Source organism: Hypanus sabinus, chromosome 20 (genome assembly GCF_030144855.1).
Source record: "Hypanus sabinus isolate sHypSab1 chromosome 20, sHypSab1.hap1, whole genome shotgun sequence".
Lineage (NCBI taxonomy): Eukaryota > Metazoa > Chordata > Chondrichthyes > Myliobatiformes > Dasyatidae > Hypanus > Hypanus sabinus.
In genome coordinates this window covers 72,529,505-72,555,828 of record NC_082725.1, presented here as the reverse complement: position 1 = coordinate 72,555,828, position 26,324 = coordinate 72,529,505, and the positions used below count along the sequence as shown (strand labels likewise).

The following is a 26,324-nucleotide window of genomic DNA, read 5'->3' as shown; positions in this document are numbered from 1 at the left end:
GAACACTACAATAAACCTAATTAACAATAAACCTAATTCTGAGTTTGATATGGACCTTGCACGAGCAGAAGGGGTCCTTAGCTTAGGTTGTCATTTACATTATGGGACAGAGTGCTTGGTCTTGAGCTGTATATACAAAAACATCCAATTCACTTTCTAATGAATAATGTTAACATAACGAACCTCTGGGACTTGACTATTGATTGGCTCCTATACTGAACAATTATTATTTAAATATTGTCTTATCAGATCATAAGTTGCCCCTTGTACAGGATCTTCCAACTTTCAATATTAAAGAAATGATTGAAATATAGTTTAGAAACTGAACTTCTGAAACACCTACCCAGCATCTGGGTAAGGCCAGTAGGTTGAAGTATTAGCTTTTTGTTTATCATGGATGCTGTCTGACTTTTAAGCTTATCATGCTTCAAAATTTCTGTTGTATTTTCTGAAAAGCTGTTGGAAGTCCAAATGGACACTCCTGGAATTGTCAGTTACAGGACTGTTAAAGCATGGAGATCTTTGGCCTATGGACCTCAATTGCTTTAATATCAGAGTGCATTAGGTTAGTCTAATTCACCAGGCTCTGCAAGTTGATTTTTGAAATATTTATGCTATTCTTTTTGAAATCAATGATTGAATTTGTAGGTTATTTCAGCAAGCAGATTGATGGTTCTTTTACCAAGCCAGCAAAAATTTGTCCTCTGAGTTCTCATCCTTCTACCAATGGGAGTAGTTTCTGTTTTTGTTTTGTCTTGACTTGTTACCTTGAAGATTTCTATCAAATCTCTATTCACTGTTTATTTATTAGATCATTGAGCATGATGGAAATGCTGAGGAGGGGGCAAAAAAAACATTTTCCCAAATAGAAAAGATCATCAAGCAGGTAATGTAAGACTGGAATTCATATTTATATTTTAATTGTGATTCCAACATCTTGGATTTCACAGCAACAGGAAAGAACATTATTAGTAAAAGCCCTTAACCTTTGGTTTAGGAATTGCTGGGTTGGGAAAGCACAGATCTTGAAAACAAAGATTCCGGAATTGAAGATGACTCCCCTAATTGGGAAAAGGAGGACTTTGGAGATGCAATTTGGGACATGCATGAAGAGCAGGAACAGTTGGAAGCTTTTCAGGCTGCAATTGGATCAACTTGTGAACTGGGATTTGAGAAGGTATGCATTAGTTTATGCTCTCAACCATTTTAAAAAGCACCACCATAATCATCACAGTGAAACACAAATACATGGGTAACATTTCAATGGAACAGAATTCAGTCGCAGAGTGCCACAGGGCTGTGCTTCAACCTCATAGATGCAACAAAACGGCAGATTTGAAAGGGAATAGGTAAATCATATAGCAGTTTGGAATGGGTTTCTACTGTACAGCTTAAATCATTGCAAAGGCCAAAAAGCATTGATGTAAATATCTTTGCTAGTACATTGGTATCAACCGTGTAGTGCAAAAAATAAAATAACTTGGTTATTACATCACAGGAGAAGGCTATTGAACCCACCAGTCTGTTCTGGTTCCAAGCAAAGCAGTTCTCTGCCTCCTTGCAGCTTCAGTAATGTGGGTTTAATCCTGATCTCAGGTGCTATCTCTGAACTTGGCTCTTTCTCCCTCTCATCACATTTGTTTCCTTTGGGTGCTCAGGCAGATCAGTTATTTAGCCACTAAAATGTAGGTGAATTGTAGGATCTGGAGGGAGCCAATGTGAATGTGGTACGATAAAGATTTTGTCCTGATGAAGGGTCTTGGACCAAAATGTCGACTGTTCATTAATTTCCATAGATGCTGCCTGATATGCTGAGTTCCTGCAGCATTTTGTGTACAAAGGGTTTGGTGAAATGTGTTTTCTAAGTGTGATTCACCATTAACTTAATGAGCCACTTGGACTCAGTGGCTACTTCATTGTGTACACCTCGCTAATACAAATATCTAATCAGCCAATCATGTGGCAGCAACTCAATGCACAAAGCATGCTGGCATGGTTGGGAGTTTCAGTTATTGTTCAGACCAAGATCAGAATGGTGAAGAACTGTGATTTAAAGCTACATCCACACTAGACTGGATAATTTTGAAAACGCCGATTTTGAGTAAAAACAATAGGCGTCCACACCAAGTGTTTTTGAAAATACCTCTGTCTACATTAAAACCGGTATTTGGGCGAATCTCCTCCTACTGGGCATGCGCAGGACATATCTACAGAAAACAAGCGACATGTTTGGGGTCGAATCTTGCAGTGAAAGTCGCGTTTGTGCAGTTACAGACTAGAAAAACTTAAAAAGAAATTGCTAAGTGACGGATAGCTGTTGGCTCTCGTGCAGGAGGACTTAAAACTGGAAAAAAAAACAAATACTGGAGTGCATGGAGGCAATGGACAGGGAGTTCACGAATGGTATGAGCCGGCTGACGACGAACGTTGAAAAACTGACTAACTGTTGTATTAATAAAGCATTTTGTTAAATGTATTAAACACGTCTGCATCAGTGTTATCTTGTATTTCCATACAGTGTTACAGTAGGCTGTTACACATCTATTTTCAGAGAAGTACTTGCATAAATAGGTAAACCACCTTCATACAAGCAAAGACAGAAAACAGGGCAAAGTGAGCATACTTATTTATTCAGTAAGTTATGGGTCAAAGTATTTGGTGAGTACATTTCTAACTCTTTTGGCTTCAGTCTTGTTGCCGTCTGTTCTGAAATTGTTAGGTTGTGTAGGGGGTTGTGTTCAAGAAAACAATGAAATGCGGCCATTTGTTCTGGCATGTCATGACAGTGTTTCTAGAGATCTCCAGTTACGCTGTCCACTAATGCTCAAGCGGTGTTTTCAAATTTACACACTCTGGAGGGTGTTTTAGAAAAGCTTTGTTTTCAATGGAGGAAAACGCCATTTCAGTGTGGACAGAGGGTCAAACGAAGAGAAAAAGTTTTGGTTACGGATTTATCCAGTCTAGTGTGGACGCAGCCTAAGTGACTTTGATTGATTGTTAGTGCCAGATGGGGTGGATTGAATATCTCAGTAACTGCTGATCTCTTCGGATATTCACGCACAATAGTCTCTAGTTTAGTGAAAATGGTGTGGAAAAGCAAAAAAAACATCAAGTGAGTGGCAGTTCTGTGGATGAAAATGCATTGTTAATGAGAGGGGTCGGAGAAGAAGGGTCAGACTGGTTCAGGCTGGCAGGAAGGTGGCAGTAACTCAAATAACTACTTGTTACAACAGTTTGTAGAAGAGCATATCTGAAGGCATAGCACATTGAATGGGCTATGATCATACCATGACATGCACCACATGAAGACCATGAACATACATTCTGGCCACTTTATTAGGTACAGGGGGCATTTAATAAAGTGGCCACTGAGTGTATGATGAAAGGAAATGTGTTAATATGACATTTCCCAGGACCTGTCTGGGTAGGCTCCTGCTTACTGATCAACCCTCTTTTGGTTCTTTTGGCTTTTACTTGCACTATCTAATTTACAGTAGCCATTTAACCTATTGGCATGTCTTTGGGAACTGGCAGAACCCCATATGACTATGGGAGAATATGTCAAACTATATGACAGTGCCCGTTTCAGAATTGAGCCCTGGCACTGAAGCATCAGCTCTATCTGTCAAGCACTTGTTGGACCTAAGATATAATGGGTTACTTGCCCGATAAGCTACTTGGTTTAACTTCGACAGCATGCCTTTACCATACTACAATGTGTTGTTGCAATCTTCTTTTCAGTGAGTCATTTCATAAATTGAATCTAATTTCCAACTTAGGTGAAGAAGCATGATATTTATATTAACGTCTCTGCCGAGGTTGCAGTTGCTGTTACATCTGTCTAAATCACAATTGAATGCCAAATGTTTGAAGAATTTACATCATCATTTGTGTCTACAGTAAAACACCAATAATCTACTGTTCAGCTGTTGGAAACCTCTGTTTTGTTATCTGGAACACTGGTTCAACAGATTCTGATTGCTAGGTTCTCTCTAAATCAGGGGTTCCCATCCTTTTTTATGCCTTAGACCAATACCACAAAGTAAGGGGTTTGTGGATCCCATGTTGGGAACCTCTGCTGTAAATACACTGGACTCAGCTTTGTGTGCTACCTTTAAATGCACTGGGGTCTTGAGTTCGCATGGTCTGGGTGTGCTAGGGTCCAATGGGAAACCAATTATACTTCGTAATATTTTAAAAAAAATGAATGAAATGTACATTGGAATGCCTGTTGGAACACATCTCCTCATAACTTGGACCCTCAAGTCCAGCAACATCTTTGTGAATCTTTTCTGCTTCCTCTCCAGCTAATTGCATTCCTCCCATAGTTTTGGAATCAGAACTGCACAATGTACTCCAGGTGCTATATTGGCAACATTGTATATCGTTGTAACATGACATCCAGACTCTTGTACACAATACCCTATGTGATGAAGGCAAGTATACTATATGACTTCGCTACCCTGACCACCTGTGTCACAAAGTATGTAATACGTACCTGTATCCTTGGGTCTTTGTTCTATAACACCACTATGCAGGTTCTTACCTAGTTTAACTTCCCACTTCACACTTGTATTTGAGTTAAATTCCACCTGCTGTTCCTTGGCTCACTTTGTCAATTAACCTAGATCCTGTCGACCATCATCTGCTGTCTTCCTGACATAAATCCTCATGGTCATATTTTTAAAATATGTGATCAAATTCATGAGAGAGAATTTCCTGCTCAGAAAGCCGTGTTAACCTTCCCTAATCACTTGTGTCCTTTCCAAATCCCATCCCTCAGAATTGCTTCCAGTTACTTCCCTGCCACTGATGTTTGATTCATTGGCCTGCAGATTCTTGACTTTTCCTTGCAGCTCTTCTTAGATAATACCCCATCATCAGCCGTCCTTCAGTCTTCTGGTACATTACCCATGACTAATGATAGAAATCCTCATCTGCCAGGGCACCAGCAGTTTGTTCCCCTGTTTTCCACTGTGTCTACGAGTACATTTAATCAGGCCCAGAAGATTTATCCACCTTGTGATTTAAGACCTTGGGCAAAAGTGGATATATTCCAAGATGTCATTATTCTCTTAGCTAAATTTCCAAGCTTCCGTGACCACCTTCTCAGTAAGTACAGCTGTGCAATAAGACCTTATCCATCTCCCATGGCCCCACATATAGATGAGCACGCAGATCCTAATGGGACCTATTCTTTCCCTGGTTATCTTTTTACTTGCAATGTATTTGTCAGAACTCTCAGGGTCCCCTTTTGTTTGTATACAAGGATAAATTGTCATTTTGTCCTCTGCATTTTATTTGGTACCCCTACATCCCTTGTTCTCTTCGAAGGATTAATTTTGAGCCCAGCTGTTTTTGCCTGACATGAAACAAGGTAACTTGTTTTAATAACATCCACCATCATGAACTGCAAGAGGCTAGTTCCAGCTTCCAGACAGCTTCAGTCCACTCTAATTCATCTACCACAGAAACAGACCGACAGTGGATGCCATCTCTCTAGCTCTGCACTAATCTCTGGAGCATCTGGACAGTAAGGTCACCAAGAGCATCACTGAGAATGCTGCAGGAACTCAGCAGGTCAGGCTGCATCTATGGAAATGAATAAACAGTTGACGTTTCAGACAGAAACCCTTTTTCAGGACTGCAAAAGAAGGGGGAAGATGCCAGATTTGAAAGGTGGGGTAAGGGGAAGGAGGATAGCTATAAGGTGACTATTGTTTATTGTTTACAGCTCCAACTTCAACATTATATTTACTGTGTTAACTATAACACCAACTTATCTCCAAACTCCTAGAGCTGGGACTCAACACCTCATTTTACAACTGGATGCTTGAATTTCTGACTAGCAGACAACAATCAGTAGCAACAATGATTCTCAACACTGGTGCCTCACAAGGACTGTGTTCTCAGTCAGATACTCTACTCTCCATACATTCAGCACTGTATGGCCAGATTTTGCTCTATATCTATGTTTGCAAATTATACCACTGTAGTGTGTCATATCTCAAATAAAGACGAATCAGAGATAGGGAGTCTAGTGACATGGTGTCATACCAACAACCTTTCCCTCAAAGCCAGCAAAACAAAAGAACTGGCCATTGACTTTAGGAAGAGGGGAGAGAATGCGCATGCTCCTGCTTACATCAGTAGTGCTGAGGTTGAGAGAGTTGTCAGTTTCACGTTCCTAGAATGAATGTAAATGTAAGCCTGTCCTGTCCAGCCATGTAGAAAGCACACCAATACCTGTCTGGGTGTGTTATGCCTTGGTTTTACAACTGCTCTGTGCATGACCACAAGAAACTGCAGAGAGCAATGGAAACAGCTCAGCAGATTGTGGAAACTAGCCTTCCCGCCAAACACTTTTCACTGCCTTGGTAAAGAAATCAAGGACCTTCCCACCCTGAACATTCTCACTTCTCCCTCATATTGACAGAAGATTCAAAACTACGCACAAAATATTGGAGAAAACAACATACAAATGCCTAGGAAATGGGACAGGGCAGGCAGGTGTCAGAAGTTTGTTTAGGGGAACATTTTGTATTCAGTGACCATGATGCCATTAGTTTCAAAGTAAATATACAAAATGGTAGGTCTGATCTGCAAATTGAAATTCTAAATTGGAGAAAGGCCAATTTTGATGGTCTCAGAAGGGATCTGGTAAGTGTGGATTAGGACAGGCAAAGGTGCACTTGGTAAGTGGGACGCCTTCAAAAGTGAAATTTTGAGAGTACAAAGTTTGTATGTGATTTTCAGAATAAAAGGTGAAGTAACAAGTGTAGGGAACCTTGATTTTCAAGAGCTATTGAGGCCCTGGTTAAGAGGTGCATAGCAGGTATAGGCAAGCAGGAGCAAATGTGGTACTTATGGAATATAAGAAATGTAAAAGAACACTTGAAGAAATCAGAAAGGCTAAAAGGTATGAATTTGTCTCGTAGACAATGTGAAGGAGAACTCTAAGGGATTCTACAGATATGTTAACAGCAACAGGCTTGCAAAGGACACAGTTGGTCCTCTGGAAGATTAGAATGGTAATCCATGTATGGAGCCAAAACAGATGGAAGAGATATTAAGTGAATTATTTGCATTGGTATTTACTCAGAAAACGGACACAGAATCTATTGAAGTGAGAGGAGAGCAGCATCAACTTCATTACAGATTACAGAGGAGGAGGTGTTTGTTACCCTGAGGCAAATCAGGGTGGATAAATCCCCAGGGCCTGACAAATTGATACTATGGGAGGTGTGCAGAAAATGCTGGGGCCCTAACAGAGATATTTAAGTTACTGGAAGGTATTCTAAGGGGCAGGGTATATAAATATTTGGATAGGCAAAGGCATGGCTTTGTGCGTGGTAGATCATGTCTAACCAATCTTACAGAGCTTTTGAGGAAGTTACCAGGAAAGTCGATGAAGACAAGGCAATGGATGTTGTCCTGCATAGGTCAAGAAGGTTCAGTTGCTCAGCATTCAGTATGAACTGGTAAATTGGATGAGGCACTACCTTTGTGGGAGAAGTCAGAGAGTGGTACTAGATTGTATCCTCTCTGCCTGTGACTAGTGGCATGCCACAGGGACTGGTACTGGATCCTTTGTTGTTTGTCATCTGTATCAATGATCTGTATGATAATGTGCTTAACTGGATCAGCAAATTAGTGGATGACACCAAGATTAGGGGTGTAGTGAACAGTGAGGAAGACAATCATGGCTTGCAGAGGAATCTGCATCACCTGGAAAAATGGGCTGAAACAGGGCAGATGGAATTTAATGCAGATAAGTGCAAGGTTTCGTACTTCGGTAGGACCAGCCGAGGGAGGTCTTACACAGTGAACAGTAGGCCACCGAGGAATACAGTAGAACAAAGTGATCTGGGAATACAGGTCCATAATTTGTTGAAAGTGGAATCACTATTAGATAGAGTTCATAAGCGTGGGTTGTAAAGAAAGCTTTTGGCACATCGGCCTTCATAAGTCAATCCATTGAGAGTAGGGGAGATTCAAACAAGAGGACATGAGTTGAGAGTTAGGGGGCAAAATTTAAGGGTAACATGAGGGACAATTTCTTTACTCAGAGAATGGTAGCTGTGTGGAATGAGCTTCCAGTAGAAATGGTAGAGGCAGGTTCGGTATTGTCATTTAAAGTAAAATTGGATAGGTATATGGGCAAGACAGGAATGGAGGGTTATGGGCTGAGTGCGGGTCAGTGGGATTCGGTAAGAGTAAGCGTTCGGCATGGACTAGAAGGGCTGAGATGGCCTGTTTCCATGCTGTAATTGTTATATGGTTGTATGGTGTTGAGTACAGAAGATGGGATGTTATGTTGAAGGTGTACAAAATGTTGGTGAGGCCCAATTTGGAATACTGTGTGCAGTTTTGGTCACCTACCTTCAGGAAAGATGTAAACAAGGTTGGAAGAGTACAGAGAAAATTTATAAGGATGTTGCCGGATCTGGAGGACCTGAATGTGAGGAAAGATCAAATAGATTGTATTCTTTAGGACGTAGAAGATTTGAAAGAGGTATTCAAAATTATGAGGGGGATAGATAGATACTTTATTGATCCCAAAAGAAATCATAGTGTCATAGTAGCATTACAAGTGTACAAATATTAGAAGAAAAGTGGAAATAAAAAATAAGTTACCACAAACAGTCTAACAGAGGGGTCATCACTTTCCTGGCTATAGGTTGACTTGTTATAGAGCCTAATGGCCAAGGGTAAGAATGACCTCATATAGCACTCTCTGGAGCAGTGCTGTTTTCTTGGTCAATTACTCAAATTACAAGGTGGCATGAACTGGTTAAGAAACGTCCAGAATTGTCAGTATTTTCTGTAGGGTCTTTTGTTCTACCACAGCCTCTTGTGTGTCCAATTTGACTCCGATAGTAGAGCCAGCCTTTCTAATCAGTTTATTGAGCCCATTGGTATTACCCATGTTGATGCCATTTCCCCAGTACACCATTGCATAGATTGTACTGGTGACAACAGACTGCTAGAACGTGAAGGAGAGGCCTGCATACTCCAGAGGACCTCAGTTTCCTCAGGAAGTAGAGGCAACTCTGGCCTTTCTTGTACACAGCCTCTGTGTTGGTGCTCCATTCATCTGTTATCCAGGTGCGCCCCCAGGTAATTTGTAGGGTTCATCACATCCATGCCTTCACCATCAATGGTAACAGAAGCAGTGCAGGCTTAGGGTAAATGCAAGAAGGCTTTTTCTACTGAGGTTGGGTGGGACTGTGACGAGAGATCATGGGCTAAGGGTGAAAGGTGAAATGTTTAAGGGGAACATGAGGGGAAACTTCTTCAGAGGGTCATGAAAGTGTGAAATGAGTACAAGTTGTGCATGCGAGCTTGATTTCAATGTTTATGGGAACTTTGTGAAATGCTGTGGTGAAGATTTTTACTGCTATGCTATAGTATTTCACTTAGCAGTTCTGTAAGACCAGTCTGTTCTGCTCTCAGCCTGTTTGGGTTTGAGCTGAGATGAGGGGCTTTGTTGTTCAACCTGGGAATGTGTCAGCCAGTCACGATGGTGGAATTAGGAGAAGGTTTGAGAGAACGCTGGGTAGAGACACTGGTGTGGGTGATGGTCTTTTTGGTGGGAGCTGGGAGCAGACAGGAGGGAAGATGGCTGAGGATGCCATCTCCTTAGCACAAGGTGCTTCATGCAGATAAATGGCTTCAAGTAGGAAAGACCAATTCAAGAGGGATTTCAAATGACATTTGGAAGGTGGTGTGTGCTTTCACACAGATTGAGGGTCCAGTGAGTGAGTTAACGACAACTGCAAGTTGAGTTCCAACTTGTGTGCACATTTGACTGTTTAGTTGTGATGGACCCTTTTGTCTTTTTCTTTCTTTTCTTTAATAACTGTCTGGTTAAGTTAATATTCTTAAATATACTTCCTTTATAATTGTATGCAGTGTACAGTCTGTTATTTCTTGCCAATGGCAATTATGGGGGGCAGTAAATTACACAGCATTCGCACAAACTGGTGTTTGGATGTGCGAGACATGCTAATCTCATGGGTTTGACGGGACCAAAGTTGTATTGCCTTAGATGTACAGAGCCTGAGAAAAGATGGTTTCCTCGACACAGAGTTCAGTGGCTGTTAGTAAGGGGCTAACGAGCTGTATTTCCAGAGACATCCAGTAAACAGGCGGTACTTTTGGATTGGTACATGGATAATAGGGGTATGGAGGGATATGGTCCTGGTTCAGGTCGATGTGAGTAGGCAGTTTAAATGGTTTCTGCGTGGACTAGATGGGCCAACAGCCTGTTTCTAATGTACTTCTCTGACTCTATGAACTCTGCAGATCAGGCTGCATCCATAGAACTGAATAAGCAGGTGGCGTTTTGGGCCAAGACCCTTCTTCAGAACATACAGAAACTTGAAATCCCATATCTCCATGTTCAAGGGCAGCTTCAACGCTGCTGTTGTAAGACTATTGAAAGGTCTTCTACTGTAATAAGATGGACTGTTGATTATCTGTTTGCACTGCATTTTCTCTGTAACTGTAACACCTTATTCTGCACTCTGTCATTGTTCATTGTTTTAATGGATTGATTTGTATGCACAGTATGCAAGATAGTGTTTTCATGACAATAATACAAATATAATTCTTTTTCTGACCAGATCCTCAATATCCCTCTTGAACCTGGGTTCCCTAATTCTTTTGGCCTTGCCCTTCACTCCAACTTGCTGGCCATGAACTCTCCCTACCTGTCTTTTAAGAAAAGTGGCCCACTTGATAGATGTCCTTTTACTGCAACAAGCCTCTCACAATCAACCTTTGCATGTTGCTGTCTTTTGGCTTCAAAGTTGGTCTAGCCCCAGTATTGACTTTGTCTTCCACTCTGAATGTTCTGAAATCATTCTCATTCCCAATTGTGAACAGCTGGCATCTGTTCTGTGTTAATTTTTTAATTGTTTGCCATCATTTTGATCAACCAGGAAGCTTTGGATTTAATTTGCCTGTCCTCCTCCATTAGAATATTCATGAAGCATTTTGTATATTTGCACTGTAAGCCTCTTTTTAATCTTCCTGTGCTCTCTCTGTTCAGATCTAAATCTCTGATTCTTTTACAATGCATCCTGATGGCTCTCTCAACAGTCTCCAAGAACATTGATTGCAGATGTATGATTCCCACTTGGCCCAAAAGTCAGAACGCTCTGCAAATCAGAACTCTGTTTACCACACATTATTTTACATTATTCTTTTTTGTACTCTCCAACATATGGCATTGGGAATAATCTAGACTTCCTTATCTCCTTATCTATTCCATTGGTGCCAATATACAGTATATCCCAATGTTGGAATCATCCCCATCTCCCAGAGAATGGTTATGTAGCCTCCCTGTAATGTTCAACATTTGCTTTAGATCATCCAACCTAGTCCTTTCTTCCAGACTGCACTCCTGCAAGATGTTGGTACTTCCACCAGTTTCGTATTGTTACGTAACCACGGAGTTGTACTGTGGGTGTCACTTTAAAACGCTTGGATGAGGCGGGACTGTGATGACAGTATAACACACTGCGACAGACCGCTGGGACTTTCAGGAGAGAGAGAGAGTGGAAAGTTTGGACTGTGGGCAGGAACAGCTCGCTACTATAGTCTGATACTTTCCCGTGCCCAAAGGATTAGGGTGATTAATGGCACACAGTGCACATTGGATGTGTGACTAGTCACTTCGTATGATTCATATGTGGATTTTGTTGGGAGTATCCTGTGGCAACCACTTTTGCTAACCCTTACCTGGATTCAGGTGTACTATGTGGTAACCACTTGTGCGAAGGGATATTCTATGACCGTCATCTTGTGCTATTTCTACGTGGATTTCGGATAAGATCTTCGGCGACTGTTACTTCGTTTTCCCAGTGTGGGACCTGTGGAATTTTTCGTAATCGCCTCTTTGCTACATTTTAATGTGGATTTACAAATCTCTCCCCTCATTTATACCTTAAATTACTGGACCTTTCTAGTTTGCCATCTTAACATTTTAAGAACTGTTCCTAAGCTTGACAGTTTGGGAGCCACACACACATAACACTGTTAACTTCTGTTTATTTCGTTTAATTTTCTACATTCTTGAGTAGATACTAATAAAGATATTTGTTTTAACGTCAAAACCTGACTCAATTTGCGATCTATTACTGCTGTTACTTAACAGTATACAGGGGTAGCTACACGTGTGGCCTGCACCTCAGAGAATTACATTCCATTATATGGTTACTGGTACTATTACTTTTATGAAAGTCCTCTTTATTTATTTGTTTGTTGAGTTTCAATTCTCCAGCTGCTGTAATGGGATTGGATCTTGTCTGCCTGGATTAATAGGTAAGGCAGGACTCAGGTTCAGTAATTTAACAACTAGACAAACATGTTGAAATATTGAAATATAATCCAGTAGAATCTGTGCACAAGTTTTCTTGTTATTTATTGTTTACTTAATATTTACATTTAATTTCATTACTTATTTTCTGTATATTAAATAGAAGTGCAGCTCTTTTGTGAATTTATTTGTAGTGAATGTTTATATTTAATTCATCTGTTGAGCTTGAAGTTTTAATATTACATGTTTTGCATCTGCTGTACATACAAACTTTTATAGTAGTTTTTTATAACTAGATTTGTTAACTGATGTTCTTTCAATGTATTGTAACTTTTTTTGATATCTACCTTTAGTATTTTGAGCGTCTGAATGATCTGGTAACAGCTCCTGCACCTATACCTCCACTTCTTGTATCAGGTGGTCCAGGCTCTGGAAAATCCCTTTTGCTGTCTAAATGGTAGGTTCTTACTTCAACACTGTTGTGATATTTTAAATTCTTTTGTATCCTATTACTTACCTGGAATTCTATATTCAGGCTACTCTAAACTTATTTTACTGAAAGGACCACAGAATTGAAAAGGAAAGTTTTTTATGATTGATTAACTTTTCCTTTAGTTGAGTTGATATATTTTGAAATTCTAGTAGTTCTGAACACAGATGAAAAGAATAAATTAGAAGAATCCATTTTACCAATTGTACAGTTATTCCCTGACTCTCAAAGCCTCACAATAAAAGACATCTCCTGTTTATGTTGTGTTGATAATTATTACATAATTAGGATTGCTATCAGCTGTTATGCCCTTTATTTACAAAATGAAACTTTGAAAGAGACATGATCAGTAGTACAATATAAGTTGATGAGGTGGCAAAAAATCGTATGGCATTTGTATTTATCAGTCAGGCTATTGCTTATCAAAGTTGGGAAATCATGTTGTAGCCAAATAAAACGTTGGTTAATCCATATTTAAAGTGTTGTGTGCAGTTCTGGTTGTTGCATTACAGGGTGAAAATGGAGGTGTTGGAGAGGGTGCAGAATGTTGCCTGGATTAGTGATTTAGCTATAAGGAAAGGTTGGAAAAAGTTGGATTTTTTTTTCTCTGTTGGAGGCTGAGGAGCAACCTGATAGAGGAATATAAAATTATAAGAGGCATCTATAGGGTAGTCTTTTCCCCAGGATGGATATGATAAACTCTAGAAGGCATAGGGTTTAAGGTGAGAAGATGAAGTTCTAAAGGAGAATTGTGAGAGTGATAGTTGCCTTGGATATAGGTGGTGGACTCGGACACAATAGCAACATTAAATTCTGTGTTGGGCAGGGGATGGAGAGATTTCAGCCTTGTACAGGCAGATGAAGCATCAGATTTCTGAATGGTCTATGAACACCTCACAATTCCTCTTTTGAACTATTTATTTACTTATTCAAACTTACAATAATTTTTGCTGTGTGCTGTGCTGATATGATAAAACAACACATTTCATCACATATGTCAGTGATAATAAACTTGATTCTAACTAGCTTAAATTGCTATCATGGTTGGCAGTGACATCATGGGTCCAAGTCCCTGTTCCTGTGCAGTATTGTTCAATGTTCTTAATACTGAGCTTCGCATTTTCATTAACTTTTTTCTTGTTTTTTTTAAAGGATTGAGCATCAACAAAAACGTTCCCCAAGCACTTTAATTTTGTATCATTTTGTGGGAAGACCTTTATCCACCAGTTCTGAACCAGCATTAATAATTAAAAGACTCACCGTGAAGGTAGAGAATTGAATCCATCTGTAAGACGCTTGAGAAATGGAAGGCAATAATTTTTAATTAAGCAAAATTGGAAAGTACTAGCCATATTTGGGTCTCTGAGCTGAAATGTTATTTTTTTCTCTTCCAGTAGATGTAGTCTGACTTGCTGTGTGTTTCCAATATTGTGTTTTTGCTTCAGAATTCTAGCATCTACAATATCTTTTCATTTTCAAAAATTTCTAATTGTAATTGGGTTTGATAGTGATTTCCAATTGATCAGAATTACTTCCTTTAACATTGATCAGAGCATTGAGATAAACAAATGTTGTGTTCACCCCTTTAAAAAGAATCATTATGAATGTGCCTCTCAGTCGCTAGTATATCTTGTGTAGAGATGCTCCCTGTTTATTACTGGTTTCTGAAAATAATGTCAGCTTTGTGTTGTTTTGAGAACTCGCCTTTGATTGTGACCACAGCAATATTTGTCACCAGCAAAAATGAAAGGGAAAATATTACAGCAGGAATAGGAAACTATTAATGTTGAATCATGTTTCCCATACTGCTGTAGCATTTTTACATTGAATCTTGAAAATGACATGACACAGGATGCCATTCGCCCATTTTGGTTGAAAAAAAGATGCCCAGACTAATTCCTCCTTCCATAGTGCTGCAGGTCTTAGCTTCCTAAATAGGCATACAAATACTTCCTAAAAGTGCTGAGGGTTTTTGCCTGCACTATCGTTTCATGCAGCAAGTTTCACACCCTTTCATTTCTCCTGAGTTGAACATTTTTCCTCAGCTTTCCATGAATCCTTCCACCATCTTGCATTTATGCTCTCTCATTTTTGCGATCATTGTGAAGTATTTGTATGGAAGCTGCTATCTTCACCGTCATCTGTCTGCGTAGTTTTCTCTGGCCCAGAGATTTCCCATTGTTGACCAGCTCAAAAGTGAGCCGACTTCAACGCATCCAACGGGAAATGAGAGGTATTCACATCCAGGCAATCTGTCCCAGCAATGACCATGCATAGCGACAGGTACATAAAAAGGGCCTGAAGGATCAATAGGGACCTGAGTCACCCCAACCATGAACTGCTCCAGTTGCTACCATCCGGGAAATGGTAGTGGAGCATTAAAGCCAAGCCCAACAGGCTCCGGGACAGCTTTTTCCACCTAGTCATCAGACTGATTAATTCATGCCGATACAGTTGTATTTCTAAGCTATATTGACTATTCTGTTGTACATACTATTTATTACAAATTACTATAAATGGCACATTGCACATTTATATATAACTTAAAGATTTAACGTAAAGATACGTAACGTAAAGATTTCTACTCCTTGTGTATGTGAAGGATGTAAGACATAAAGTCAATTGAGTTCAATTCTGTGCAGCCCTGAGCTTCCCATCTCAGCCCTCAGCAGTTGTTCTGCTTAAACTGGTCTGCTGAACGTTAGTTTCACAGACAGCCTCTTCACACTGAGCAGTGGGGCATTCATGGCTTGATCACGCCAAGTTCCTGTAGCACAGTCTGTATTGTATATAATACTAGCCCCCCCCCTCCCCCTCCACTTTAAGCTCTGAGTTCAGTTATACTCTTGTTCCTGGGAACATTTCCTAAGAAAAATAATTATGATATTCATGGACAGATTTCTCATGATTGTTTTTATTTTGTCACATGTGGGAGGCTATTTGGCCCATTGAGTCTGTGCTGGTTTTCCAAGTGATGCCAGTGATCTGATTCACAAATCCTGCTCTCCCCTACTTGATTCTCTGCAACCTTTTTGCTTTCACGCATCCTTCATTTTGACCCTGATACTCTACCACCAACTTAGACTATTTTACAATAACCAATGAACTACTGAACCCGAATGTCTTAGAGGTGTGGGAGGAAATGTACGTAGTCACGGGGGGAATGTGCAGACTCCATGCAGACAGTGTCTAAGGGCAGCATTGTATCCCTGAGCCTCAGGCCGTGTGAGACAGCAGTGTTTTCTGCACTATCTGCTCTTGCTTGTTGGAAGAGCATTGCTGAATTGTATGATGCTGGTTTTTTAGTAATTGGTTGATGAGAAGCGGTATGTTGGATGTACAGTTTCCAAGCTGCATCAGTCATGCTACATTTGCTCCTTAATAATGCATTTTATCATTCATTTCCAGTTGTTACAGCATTCCTGGTCCACCTCTACCCTTACACTGGATCCAAGTAAGTTACTGGAAGAGTTTCCTCGATGGTTGGAAAAATTATCTGCTCGCCACCAAGGCAGTATCATCATTATCATAGACTCCATTGACCAGATCGAGGTATGAATGAAACTAGAGGGCCACAATAATTTTGACAATGAATGTAGGTTAAAAAAAAATGCAGATGTTGGATATCTGAAACAAAAGTGCAAAATGCTGGAAAAACTCAGCGAGTCTGGTGGCATGTACAAAGAGGAAAAGTCAACATACTGTTCTGCTACCCTTCAGAACAGTGAAAGAGAGGGATGTTAGAATCAGAATCAGTTTATTATCACTGTCATGAAATATGTTGATAGTTTTCAGTAGGAGTAAAGCTACAGTAGGTATGGTATGTGTAGGTCAAATGTGATGGGATAACTCAAAATGGCTTAACAATATAAGTTACCAGAACATTAACCTCATGGTCTGTGTAAAAAGATGTTATAGTAAGGTGGCGGGACCTAGCCAGCAGGATAGGAAAGAGAAGTAGTTAATGTTCTAGATGAGGGACCCCTAAGAGCTGAGAAAGAGAACCCTGTTAATAGGTTGTAGCAAAGGTGAGGGAGAGCACTGAGTAGAACAAAGGGAATTTTTGACTGATTGGGATAACTTTCCTATGTTTCTGTGGTTAATGTTGTTCTGGTACACTAAGGCATGCCCAGCAGTGTAAAAGTAAAATGATGGCAAGTAGAAAGGATCTTTAAAGGGCAGAAATAAAGAGCACGTTGTCTAAAATTGAAAAATTTTATATTGTGTCTCGAAGGCTACAGTATGCCCTGAGAGGAGATGAGACATATTTTCTCGAGCTTTTGTTGAGTCTCTGAACAGTGCAGGAGGCCACACACAGATAGATCAGAGTAGAAATTGCAGCTGCTGAAGCACAAGATCACTCTAGCAGACTTTGTATGGTTACTTCATAAATTGCATTTGGTTATTTCAATGAAAAAGAGAACACATTGTGGACACCAAATGCAGAACACTAGTTAAGAAGAACGCTGTCTCTGGATAGTGAGAAGGAAAGTGGTTAAAGAACAGGTTTTGCACTTTCTGTATTTGCATAGGAAAATCACATACAGGAGTGGTATGTGGGGGTGTAACAGCGGGCTAAGGAATTGCAAACGGAGCGATCACTTCAGAAAATTGGGAGGGGAGAGTGGCTGTTGGTGGTTTCTTGGAGCTGGCAGTAATTATGAAAGATGATCTATTGATTGCAGGGCCCAGTGGATTGGAAATGAAAGACTTGGTATATTATTCTTGTTCTGTCCAACAGGGAGAAGGGGGTTACAGCAAGGTTGTGGAAAATAGCTGAGATGTGGTCAAGGGCTCTGTCCACTGTAGACATACAGCATTGGAATAGGTCCTTTGCTCCACTGAACGTGATGCAATATTAAACTAAATACCACCTGTCTGTATATCCATATCCCTGAACATTCATGTGTTTATCTAACAGCTTCTTCAGAACCACTATAGTATCATCTTCCTTCACTTCCCCCCCAACAACCCATTCTAGGCACTCTGTTTGAAAAAGGAAGCTTGCCTTGCACATATGCTTTAAACTTTCCCTCCCTTACTTTAAATACATGCCCTCTAGTATGTGAGTGTGAGAGACCTGTCTCTGTCTGATATATATGTTACATATATTCTATACTGGAGTTTCTTTTGTAATATCTTTATATTGGTGCATTTATTACCTTTTAAACCTGTTGTGCAATCTTAATACTAATAATTAACTCCTGAAGTGCCTTTTGGTAATAATGTGATAATTACTAGAGATTGCAATAAAGTTTTACCTCTTCTGCTGTTGTCAGAATTCACCCATTCTAACTTGCCTCACTCGTAGTCCATGCTGTTTATTTCTCTGTCCTTTGTATCTCAACCAACAAATGAACAGTTTGCCTCATCACACACAAAGCTCCCAAAAAAGAAAAAGTGACTTGACTTGATTTGAGATACCCCAATACCTTGCTGGTGTCAGGTCATACATCTTGCAATTTTTCAGCAAAGAATACTAAAGAATAAACCCAAGTAACCAGGCATAATGCCAACAGAGTTTGACACAGGAGTGTGGGTCTGTTTATTTGTGTCCTCTCAGTATGCTGAAAACAAAATATTTCAAGCCTTCACTCAGAGGCTGTTTTCAAACTTCAGATCGATCTGTTTGCAATTTCAAACAGAGTGCATGCCTTAAATTAGATTGAATCATTATCAGTACTGCACAGGCATGAAAACAGAAAAAAACTGGAACTCAGTGGCAGGCAGCGTGTTTGGAGAGAAAAGCAGATATTTCAGCTTGAAGTTCTTTACCAGAAATGGTACAATAAGATGGATTCCTGACCTTACAATTTACTTTATTATTTTACTGTCTGTCTGCACTGTACTTCCTCTGTAACTGTAACGTGATATTCTGTATTTTGTTTAATTGTTTTCGTTTGTACTACCTCAATGCATTGTTATAACAAAGTGATCTGTGTTACAGCTTTTCACTGTACCTCAATACATGTGACAATAATAAGCCAATCTACCAGTTTAATCTAAAGAGATGTGCATGTATTTTGTGACCAATACTTTACGTTTGTAGCAACATTGTTTTTCTCTAATTTTAGCAAGCTGAGCGGCATATGAAGTGGTTAATTGATCCTTTGCCTGTCAACGTGAGAGTGATTGTTTCTGTAAATGTGGAGACTTGTCCCCAAACCTGGAGGTTAGTAACTGAATGGGTTGTACAGTTCTTGACAGTTTGTTTATATTGACCTTTACAATACATATTCCATTGAAATCTTAATATGAATGCACAGTTTTAATTTTGCCTTCTGCAGCTATTGTTTCAGTAGACTAGCTAATGATTGTACTTATTCATGCGATGGAGGTGAAGAAATATTAAAAGCCCATGGCTGTCCTGAAGAAAAGGAGCAACCTGACTATAATGGTGCAGCAGCCTGGGTTGAATTATAATCTCCAGAGCTGTCTGTGTGGAGTTTGTAAATTCTCCCTTTGACTGTATGGTTTCCCCTGGACGTTCTGGTTTCTTCCCACAATACAAAGACATACAGGCTGGTAGTTAAATTGTCCCTAGTGTATTGGTGAGAGGTTGAATCTGGCCTGGAGTTAATGTGGGCAGAATGCAATAATTTAGTGTAGGGTGGATATAAAAATGAGTGCTTGCGATTGGTGAAGACTTTGTGGAACAAATGGTCTGTTTCTGTGCTGTACCCCTCTGACCTTTTACTCTTCTAATTGAACTCACAATGAAATAGCAAGAATAGGCCAATAGCCCCAACATTCAATATGATCATAGCCGGTCTCGACTCCTCTTCTTTGCCAATTCCACATAACCTGTAATTCAATGATCATTCAAATTTTTATGTCTTCACCTTAAATTTTGCTACTGGTCTGGGCTCCACTGTCTTGAATTTCTTTCAAGAGAAGAAATTCCGTGCAGCCCAATTTTAAATAACTGCCAACACAAGTGGATCTGCAGGTGCTGGAAATAAATAAAAACACAAAATGCTGGCAGAACTCAGCAGGCCAGACAGCATCTATGGGAGGAGGTAGTGATGACGTTTCAGGCCGAAACCCTTCATCGGGAGTGAAGTAACATGGGATGGTCGAGGGGGGATAAGAATTGGGGGGAGGGATAAAGTAGAGAGCTAGGAAGTGATGGGCTGGAGGGAAATGGGCTAGGGGGAAGCTGGAGAATTATGGGAAATAAAAGAGAAAGAAAGGTAGGGCTGGGGGGAGAAAAAAAAGAGAACCAGACTAAAATAATAGATAGGGATGGGGGTAAGTGGGGGGGGGGGGCAGGGGTATCAACGGAGGTCTGTGAGTTGAATGTTCATGTCGGCAGGTAGGAGGCTACCTAGGTGGGAGATAAGGTATTGCTCCATCGACCTGAGTGTGGCCTCATCTTGACGGTAGAGGAGGCCATGGACAGACATGTCGGAGTGGGAGTGGTCTGTGGAATTGAAGTGTGTGGAGAGCCACAGGGAGAGCCCACCACTGCTGGAGGACTGAGCATCGGTGTTTGGCGAAACGGTCTCCCAGTCTGTGGCGGGTCTTCCCTTCGTCCACTATCAACTCTGCCCTCCATCGCGTCTCCCGTATTACATGCACCTCTGCCCTCACCCCATCCCCCCGCCAGCCCACCAGGGATAGAGTCCCCCTGGTCCTCACCTATCACCCTACCAGCCTACAGATCCAACGTATAATCCTCCGTAACTTCCGCTACCTCCTATGTGATCTCACCACCGGCCACATCTTCCCCTCCCCCCCACTTTCGGCTTTCCGCAGAGACCGCTCCCTACGCTACTCCCTTGTCCATTCATCCCCCCTATCCCTCCCCACCAACCTCCCTCCGGGCACTCATCCCTGCAAATGGAAGAAGTGCTACACCTGCCCCCACACTTCTTCCCTCACCACCATCCCAGGCTCCAGACAGTCCTTTCAGGTGAGGCACCACTTCACCTGCGAGTCAGCTGGGGTGATATACTGTATCCGGTGCTCCCGATGTGGCCATTTATACATTGGGGAGACCCGCTGCAGACTGGGAGACCGTTTTGCCGAACACCGGCGCTCAGTCGTCCAGCAGTGGCGGGCTCTCCCTGTGGCTCTCCACACACTTCAATTCCACAGACCGCTCCCACTCCGACATGTCTGTCCATGGCCTCCTCTACCGTCAAGATGAGGCCGCGCGCAGGTCGACGGAGCAATACCTTATCTCCCACCTAGGTAGCCTCCTACCTGCTGGCATGAACATTCAACTCACAGACCTCTGTTGATACCCCTGCCCCCCCCCTTATCCCCATCCCTATCTATTATTTTAGTCTGGTTCTCCTTCTCTTTTTTCCCCCCTTACTATAATCTACTCCCCAGCCCTACCTTTCTTTCTCTTTTATTTCCCATAATTCTCCACCTTCCCCCTAGCCCATTTCCCTCCAGCTCATCACTTCCCAGCTCTCCACTTTATCCCTCCCCCCACTTCTTATCCCCCCTCGACCATCCCATGTTATTTCACTCCTGATGAAAGGTTTTGGCCTGAAACGTCCTCACTACCTCCTCCCATAGATGCTGTCTGGCCTGCTGAGTTCTGCCAGCATTTTGTGTTTTTATTTAAATAACTGCCCCTTATTTAGCACATTCTTTCGTCAAGTAGTTAATGTGGGAATCTATTTGATTCCCTTTTATTTCTAAAGTTGTGGCCACCAAGTTCTCTTTCCATGCCCTGTATTTTTTTTCTAGCTTAGAACCCATTTGACGGAGTATGCAGTTTCCTTTCAGTGAAAACCTCCATCTGTGAACATTTGGTGTTCAACTAAGCATGCAGGTCTGGCAGTGGTGGGGAGTATCTGAGGTTGGAGGGGCATGTTCTACAATCTGTAATGAAGAAGAATGGGAGATAAGGGTGAGCTTCTGTTGTTAAAAATGCATTAGCTTTTTGAGATGTATAGAGATGGGCTAAGGGATGTTTGTGGGTGCTATGGTTGACCACATCTTGTACTTAAGAGAAATCAACATCGAGAAGAGGAGGCAGAATTCCACATTAAGTTAAGTACAGGGAGGTGCAGGTACAGGTTTCCCCCACTATTCAAACGTAGAGCGTTCCTATGAAATAGCTGGTGAGCCGGAATGTTGTAAAGTGAAGAAGCAATTACCATTTATAAACGTTTGTATTTATATGGGAAAAATTTGTGAGCGTTCGCAGACCCAAAACAATAACCTACCAAATCATGCCAAATAACACATAAAACCTAAAATAACAGTAACATATAGTAAAAGCAGGAATGATCTGATAAATACACAGCCTATATATAGGAATACTTTTCTGCAATTATTGCAGCACTGTCCACCATAGTAAAAATCTCACGCAAGCACACATGGTAAAAACTCTCGGCGCAAGCGCTCCCGGCAGAAACACTCTTTCCAGTAACCTTTAAGCTATGAAGCTGCCAAATCATACCATGCAACACATAAAAATACACAGTCGATATAAAGTAGAAAGAATGTACGTCCAGTGTAGTTTCGCTTAGTGGAATTGGGAAGAGAGTGAGCACACTGATGATGGTGTGTTAGGCTGAGTCGTCGGAATTTGGGGTGGTGGGAGGTAGAGGAGACTGGGGTGTCATCTCATCGTCATCTGTTTCCATCAGGGCAGGCAGGTCACCTTCTTCTGTGTGTCTGTCCCGATGTCGAAGGTCGAGTTTCGTCATCTGCTGCGGCTGATGTGGCAGGCTTGAAGAACGACAGTATGCTTGACTGCTTAGCCTCGTGCATTTTTCTATCATACAGTTCTTTGTAAGCTCTCAAACCATGCTGCAAATATGCCCTAAACCTACGTACCCTTTCAAAATTAAAGTCATACTTTTCTGCAATCATTGAAGCATTGTCAATCGCAGCGAAAATCTCATGCAATTGCTTCACGTACAGTTCCTGGACGACTTCACTTTTGGGCCGTTCGCTACTGCGTTCAGCTTCAATTGTTATCCTTTCCTCTTCATCAGCTCTTCATCTGTCAGTTCTTCATCATGGGATGCCAAAACCTCTTCAACATCATCTTCATCAACTTCCACAAACCCTTAGCCAAACTCACTATATCGTTAGTTCATTCACCACAATCGAAATGCTTAATTATGTCTAGTTTGCTAACGGATGCCCAAAATAAATCGACATAAAGCACGGATGCTCACAGGCACGTGTTTAAGCAATGCCAGCTAGAATGCAGTTCCGGGGGAGGAGCTTGGCTGCTCAGGGCACGCGCTGCCTTTTCCGTAACAGTGAAAACGTCTTCTGTTAGTGAAAACAGGTAACTAATGTAGGTCTTTCGTAACAGCGAGGTGTTGTAAAGCGAGCGCTCGAAAACCGGGGGGATACCTGTACAATGGGAAAAACTTGAAGGATCTCGCACGTATGCTTTTCATTGTACTTTTATTTTACGGAATTTGTGCACATGGCAATAGACTTGATATAGCATTCTTCAGCAATCTTTCTCTGTTCCATCTGTTTATGAAATTGATGAAGTCTGAGCTGCTGAGGTGGAAGTTATTTGGGATTTGGACAAAGCTTTTAGGAAGATGGGCACAGAACTTTCAAAGTGATGGACTGTCCAAGGACCTTGGCAAGTAAAGCAAAGACTGATGACAGTTTTGAGTGGGAGTGATGATGAACTGTAAAGGGGAGAGGCCAGGAGAGATCATCGGAATGATATGGGAACACATGTCTAAAGAAAGCAATGAATTTGGAAAGAGTAAGTCATGAGAGGGGTATAGGGAACATTAGATTTCTGACATTCATGCTGAAGTAGGTCATAAAATTTTCCAAATTACAAAGGATGTGAATTAATGGTGCACAAGTTAAAGTAGAGGTCATTCTGGTTCTGTCTGAAGGGTAGGGCACTCTTGTTCCATGTTGAATAGTCCTCTTATGATCCTTCTGATCTGTACCATTCTTTGTGATGTTACTGTGTACTTACTAAAAGCTGTCAGAATTAATTTCAATGTTTCCTTGTGATTTTAGCAAGGCCCTTCCAAAAGTAGTTTAAATTAAGAACCCTCAGAATGGGGGAGCTCCCAGTGTCATTTTTTCAGATAACCATGGGCCGTAATTTGAAAGCATTGATTCAAAGTTCAAAATATATGTACTATATACAACCCTGAGATTCATCCTCTAGCAGGCAGCTGCAAAACTAAGAAACACAATAGAATGTTTCTTAATTCTTCAGGACATTTTTTTCTTCAGTGGTTTGATCGAGGCACGACTGCGCAGGTGCATGGATGTCAGTGAGTTAGATCGGAGGGAAGAATAAAAAAAAGACAACTTTTTAGACCGGATGTCAGAGTAGAAGGGCTTTGGCTCAACGGGCCTTGGCAATAATGCATGGAGGTGAGGTAAGTTACTTGTGAAGAATAGGAATAGGAAGTATGTCTGTGAGGCCGGTGTTCTGTACCGGGTGTGGGATGTGGGAAGCCCAGGAGACTCCCAGCCTCCCGGAAGGCCACATCTGTGCCAGGTGTGTCGAGCTGCAGCTCCTTACAGACCTTACAGGTTAGGGAACTGGAGATGCAGCTCAATGGCCTTTGTCTGGTCAGGGAGAGTGAGGTGATAGATAGGAGCTATAGGCAAGTAGTCACACCGTGGCTTTGGGAGACAGATAAGTGGATAGCAGCAGGAGAAGGAAGGGCAAGAGGCGGATACTAGAGAGTACCCCTGTGGCTGTCCCCCTTAACAATAAGTACTCCTGCTTGAGTACTTTTGGGGGGGATGGCTTACCTGGGGGTAGCAACAGTGGTCGTACCTCTGGTACAGAGTCTGGCCCTGTGGCTCAGAAGGGTAGAGAAAGGAAGAGGATGGCAGTAGTGATAGGGGACTGTATAGTTAGGGGGTCAGACAGGCGATTCTGTGGACGCAGGGAAGAAACACGAATGGTAGTTTGCCTCCCAGGTGCCAGAGTCCAAGATGTTTCGGATCGCGTCTGCGATATCCTGAAGTGGGAAGATGAACAGCCAGAGGTCGTGGTACATATTGGTACCAATGACATAGGTAGGAAAAGAGAAGAGGTCCTGAAAACAGACTACAGGGAGTTAGGAAGGAGGCTGAGAAGCTGGGATTACTGCCTGCACCACGTGACAGTGAGTATAGGAATAGAGTGAAGTGGAGGTTAAATGCGTGGCTGAGGGATTGGAGCAGGGTGCAGGGATTCAGATTTCTGGATCATTGGGACCTCTTGGGGCAGGTGTCACCTGTACATTAAGGATGGGTTGCACTTGAATCTGAAGGGGACCAATATCCTGGCAGGGAAGGTTTGCTAGGGGTATTGGGGAGAGTTTAACCTAGAATTGCTGGGGGGGTGGGAACCAAACTGAAGAGATTGGGGAAGAGGTGGTTGGCTCACAAATAGAGAGATCTTGGAGACAGTGTGTGAGGAAGGATAGGCAGGTGACAGGGAAGGGACGCGCTCAGACCGATGGTTTGGGATGTGTCTATTTTAATGCAAGATGTATCATGAAGAAAGCGGATGAGCTTAGAGTGTGGATCAGTACTTGAAGATATGATATGGTGGCCATTACAGAGACTTGGACGGCTCAGGGGCAGGAATGGTTAATTCGAGTGTCAGGCCTTAGATGTTTCAGAAAGGACAGGGAAGGAGGCAAAAGAGGTGGTGGCGTGGCACTGTTGATCAGAGATAGTGTCACGGCTACAGAATACGAGGATGTCATGGAGGGATTGTCTACGGAGTCTTTGTGGGTGGAAGTTAGAAACAGGAAGCGGTCAATAACTCTATTGGGTGTTTTTTATAGACCACCCATTAGTAACGGACATCAAGGAGCAGATAGGGAGACAGATTCTGGAGTGGTGCAATAATAACAGGGTTGTCGTGATGGGAGATTTTAATTTCCCTAATATTGATTGGCATCCCCCTAGAGCAAGGGGTTTAAATAGGGTGGAGTTGTTAGGTGTGTTCAGGAAGGTTTTCTGACACACTATGTAGATAAGCCTACAAGAGGAGAGGCTCTACTTGATCTGGTATTGGGAAATGAAACTGGTCAGAAGTCAGATGTCTCAGTGGAAGAACATTTTGGAGATAGTGATCACAATTCTATCTCCTTTCCCATAGCATTGGAGAGAGATAAGAACAGCCAAATCAGGAAAGCATTAATTGGAGTAAGGGGAAATGTGTAGCTATCAGGCTGGAACTTGGAAGAATAAATTGGAAATGGATGTTCTCGGGGAAATGTACGGCAGAAATGTGGCAAATGTTCAGAGGATATTTGCGTGGAGTTCTGCATAGGTACGTTCCAGTGAGATGGAAAGGATGGTAGAGAACAGGGACCATGGTATACAAAGGCTGTTGTAAATCTAGTCAAGAAGAAAAGATTACGAGAGGTTCAAAAAAACTAGGTAATGATAGAGATCTGGAAAATTATTAGGCTAGCAAGAAGAAGCTTAAGCATGAAATTAGGAGAGCCAGAAGGGGCCATGAGAAGGTCTTGGCGAGCAGGACTAAGGAAAATCCCAAGGCATTCTACAAGTATGTGAAGAGCAAGAAGA

At 41.7% G+C, this 26,324-nt stretch overlaps 1 protein-coding gene across 3 annotated transcripts in view; it reads left to right on the top strand.

The window, feature by feature from the left end:
* nphp3 (nephronophthisis 3) overlaps window positions 1-26,324 on the top strand; it is a 159,744-nt gene that overhangs the window by 58,268 nt on the left and 75,152 nt on the right. For all 3 annotated transcript variants that reach the window (XM_059945734.1, XM_059945735.1, XM_059945736.1), the window contains 6 exons: window positions 812-886; window positions 998-1,177; window positions 12,679-12,782; window positions 13,968-14,082; window positions 16,224-16,367; window positions 18,890-18,987. In XM_059945734.1, coding sequence (XP_059801717.1) covers window positions 812-886; window positions 998-1,177; window positions 12,679-12,782; window positions 13,968-14,082; window positions 16,224-16,367; window positions 18,890-18,987 — 716 coding nt within the window. The remainder of the gene's footprint in view (window positions 1-811; window positions 887-997; window positions 1,178-12,678; window positions 12,783-13,967; window positions 14,083-16,223; window positions 16,368-18,889; window positions 18,988-26,324) is intronic.